Source organism: Fragaria vesca, linkage group LG2 (assembly GCF_000184155.1).
Source record: "Fragaria vesca subsp. vesca linkage group LG2, FraVesHawaii_1.0, whole genome shotgun sequence".
NCBI classification, from domain to species: Eukaryota; Viridiplantae; Streptophyta; class Magnoliopsida; order Rosales; family Rosaceae; genus Fragaria; species Fragaria vesca.
The window spans coordinates 30,657,946-30,661,600 of NC_020492.1; the positions used below are offsets into that span (position 1 = coordinate 30,657,946).

Consider the following 3,655-nt stretch of genomic DNA (forward strand, 5'->3'; position numbering starts at 1 on the left):
CCTCTGTCTGGCAGTGGCAGATTCCCTTTTCCTTACTACGGATTTTTTCTGTTTTCCCCCACCCTTCACCCAAATCTACTGCCCCTCTTGATCTCAGACTTATATTTCCTCTTTCTTTTCAAACCCCAGATGCTTCGCAATCAAGGTGCACATCCTACTCTCATCAGTGTTTTAAACGAAAGTTCGCCGACTCAAATTTCTGAGTTCGGCGTCGAGTCATATCTCAAACATAGACGTGTTGGCGTTTTCGCCCTCGACTATTTCGAATCTGCCTTCTTTTTTCTTTTTTTATTGGTTACCCCCAGCCTGGCTATCCTTTGCCTGGTTTTGCCCTGATGAGGTTTGCGGATGTTTCGTATGGTTCTGTGTTTTGGATTATGGATTATTGTCGTTGGGTTCTGTGTTGGTGTTCATGCGCAGAGATGATTTGGTGGTTATCTCGGCTCTTAATAGAAGCTTTGGTGACGGTCCTGTGTCACGCGGTAGTGACGATCCTGTGTCACACGATGGCTCGTTTGTCAGCGGTGACGCAAATTTCGAGTTCCTCTTCCGTTGAGCTTGCTTTTGGGATGGTTTCCGGATGGATGTGGTTGATTTTTGGTTGGCCGTCTGTTTTTGCTTATTTTCCTTCTGTTTATGTTCATCCAAGTATGGATCTAGATAACCCTATGGATCTATGTAATCTTTCTATGGATCTTTGTGTAAGCTTCCCTTTCATTACACTGCCAAAAAAAAAAAAAAAATACTCATTTTCTCATATTTATTTTAAAAATTGTTTTCAGAACAGTTTAATTACAAGATTGCAACATGTCATTTAATTTAACGACATAATAAGTGAAAGATCGTGAGTCCATCAAATATTTGAGTTATTTTTCAACAAAAAAAAAGACCACAGCACAGTGACTGACAACGATGTTCAAATCTAAGGACATGTAAATATGAATTTGGTTAAGGGATTTTAATAAATAAAAAAATCAAAATACCCAAAGAAAATACAAAAACCGAAGTAGAGACTAGAGAGTAATGTCCAAGCAAAAACGACTTAACCCCCACGCCGCTCAAGAGTCCAACAAAACCCCCGAGAGAGTCCTCACTCAGACAGTAGTCGTTTCTTGGCCCGCAGCTATCTGACGAAACGCACAACCTTTAGAAGCCGATTGAGAAGATGGCCAAGGACAGCTGTTTGAGTCGCATGGCCGCCGGCGCGGCTGTCGGCGGCGCTGTTGGTTGTGCTGTTGGTAATTCTCTTTCACCTCAAACTTTGTTTGCTTTTCCCATTTGGGTATTTCAGGTTTTAGTCGATTTGGTTTGTTTTCGATGTTCATCAGGAAATTTAATGGGTATTGAATTCTTGCTATGAACTGGATGCAGCCACTTTTTGTGTTTGGGGTGTTGAGTTATTACGTTATGCTTGTCCTGTTGAATCTGGCACACATCATTGTCTTATTAGAAAGAATAACAAACACTAAGAACATCAAGGTTGAAGATGTCTTCCTTTGTTTCTGTCCGGTCGGTCATCAAGCCTTTGTTCTCTATCCGCAGAAATACTCCTTCCTTTGTGAGGGTCGTCAAAATTTCAATTTCACGTTTATTTTGTAATTCTCAACATTTGTGTCATGTGAAAAGCTAGAACCAGTTGGATCGAAACTGTAAGAAATTGAAACCAAGCGTCTCTTGTTAGTAGAATGAGTTGATGATTCATCCTATCCTCCTTACTTTTTTTTTTTTTCCCTATAGGACCACTTTTGTTACAAGTTTCTCATTATGACAAGAATTCTAGGATTATTTTTTGGTTCGTGCATGAAAACTAAATGATGTTTAAGATAAGTACATCTTCTAGCTTGAGAAAGAGTTATCAGTTTGAAGGTTGAACCTAAATGATGTTTTATCTGACTATGTTTTTGTATCCAGGTGTGATGTATGGGTCGTTTGAGGCTATACGGTGTAAGGTACACTCTCAATCTCATACTGAACAACTCATCTCTTCTTTTTTTTTTTTTTCTTTTTTCTTTTTTTGTAAGTACAAATTACATACTTGGTGCTTGTCACTTTTTATATAACCTCAATTTTCATTCATTCACTCACTGTTTCTTTATTCTTTTTTTTATTCCTTTTACCATATGCATTTCTCAATACCAAATGATAATATGGGAGCATTTTAGTCACTGTCAATAGTAATAGTATCGGTATTCTGTAACACATAAATTTAAAAACTAGTATGTTTTGTTATTGTGGTTGAATGGTTCGTAGTCATTCGAAAAGTTTGCATTTTGTCTCCAGCAACCAACCGTTTCTGACTTCTTTATGCTTTTCATCACACCCACCTGGACCAACCAGCCATTAACAATTCCAATGAGAGTCTGTCATCGATCAGCAACCCAAAGTAAAAAGGTTGCATTCACAACTGCTGGCAATTAAGCAATGCAAAATTGATGCATATGGAAACCTAAGATGACTGTCTTATTTTCCCTTTTCTTAAACTTCAAATACAATGGATTCTTCCACTTAACACAAGTGTGAAAAATGTCGGTTGGGATACAGAATTTGTACTTATCCAATATTTGGCGTTGTGAGCAAGAAAACATTTAGTGTAGATCCAGATAACCCAAATAAGAAAAAGATGGGGAACTGGTGTCTGCTTCCATATTTGTTTGAATTGTAGCCCAAAAATATGTGCCCAGTCTGCCAGACCAACCTAGGATCATATTCCATTCTAGTTTAGTTAATCAATCTTAAACCATACATGAGGAACATGTCAACATCATCACAAGGTATTAAATTTCAATGCAGTTGTGTGTCCAGTTGGACAAGCATAGCTCCAGTACTAATACAGTAGTGGTGACTTGGGTGATAGAAATATACCTTATAGACCTCATTAACAGACTGGGCTAGGCCTAGGAAAGGTTATTTCTTTTGTATCCCAGTTATTACTGGTGCATCAATTGTAGTTTTGGTTCTTAACTCTTTGGCTTACTACCTTTATTATAACCTCATCTACTTCTCCAGTGTTATTCTATTGTTCACATGCAAAAGCAAAGTGGTCATAAGTGTCATGCTTGTGTATTTACTATCTGGGAAACTGAAATGAGTATGAGTGTGCATTTTATATGTATCTTCTGGCTGATGCAGGTGCCAGGGGTGGAGAAGATCAGGTTTGTTGGACAAAGGACGATTGGGACTGCAGCTGTTTTTGGTCTTTTCTTAAGTGCTGGGGCATTAATACATTGTGGAAAGTCATATTAAGCTCGTTTTCTTTCCTGTAGAATCAAAAACGATTCTTGTTCTATATACAATGGCGTTTTGAATGTTGAGTTAGCCAGTGAGGAGTTAAGGGTGATCAGTATTTATGTTTTGTTGCTGTTTATCCTCTTATTGTTATCCAGGCCAGCGAGTTCAGATATCTTTTCACCTCATAGGAGTGGCGTTTTTCTTTTCATCATGAATTTTTTTCAAATGGCAATTAAGTTCTCAGTATGGATTATGATCTTTTTCCATAAGGTAATGTTGGTTCCTTATCGACCTGTAGATTTGATTTTCTTAATCTGTTAGATTTAAAACTAATTTGATTATGGTTGTTCTACAAGCCATGAGAAAGCAGGATAGTCATTATAATTCTATGATTGAAGTCATCTGTTATGATCAGTGGTCGTACTTA

At 37.8% G+C, this 3,655-nt stretch overlaps 1 protein-coding gene across 1 annotated transcript; it reads left to right on the top strand.

The window, feature by feature from the left end:
- The first annotated feature begins 1,032 nt into the window (after positions 1-1,032).
- Positions 1,033-3,438, top strand: LOC101306786. The gene is made up of 3 exons (XM_004291694.1): positions 1,033-1,238; positions 1,912-1,949; positions 3,130-3,438. Exons 1-3 carry the CDS (start codon positions 1,166-1,168, stop codon positions 3,241-3,243), a joined length of 225 nt encoding a protein of 74 aa, XP_004291742.1. The 5' UTR covers positions 1,033-1,165; the 3' UTR covers positions 3,244-3,438.
- The last annotated feature ends 217 nt before the right edge of the window (positions 3,439-3,655 follow it).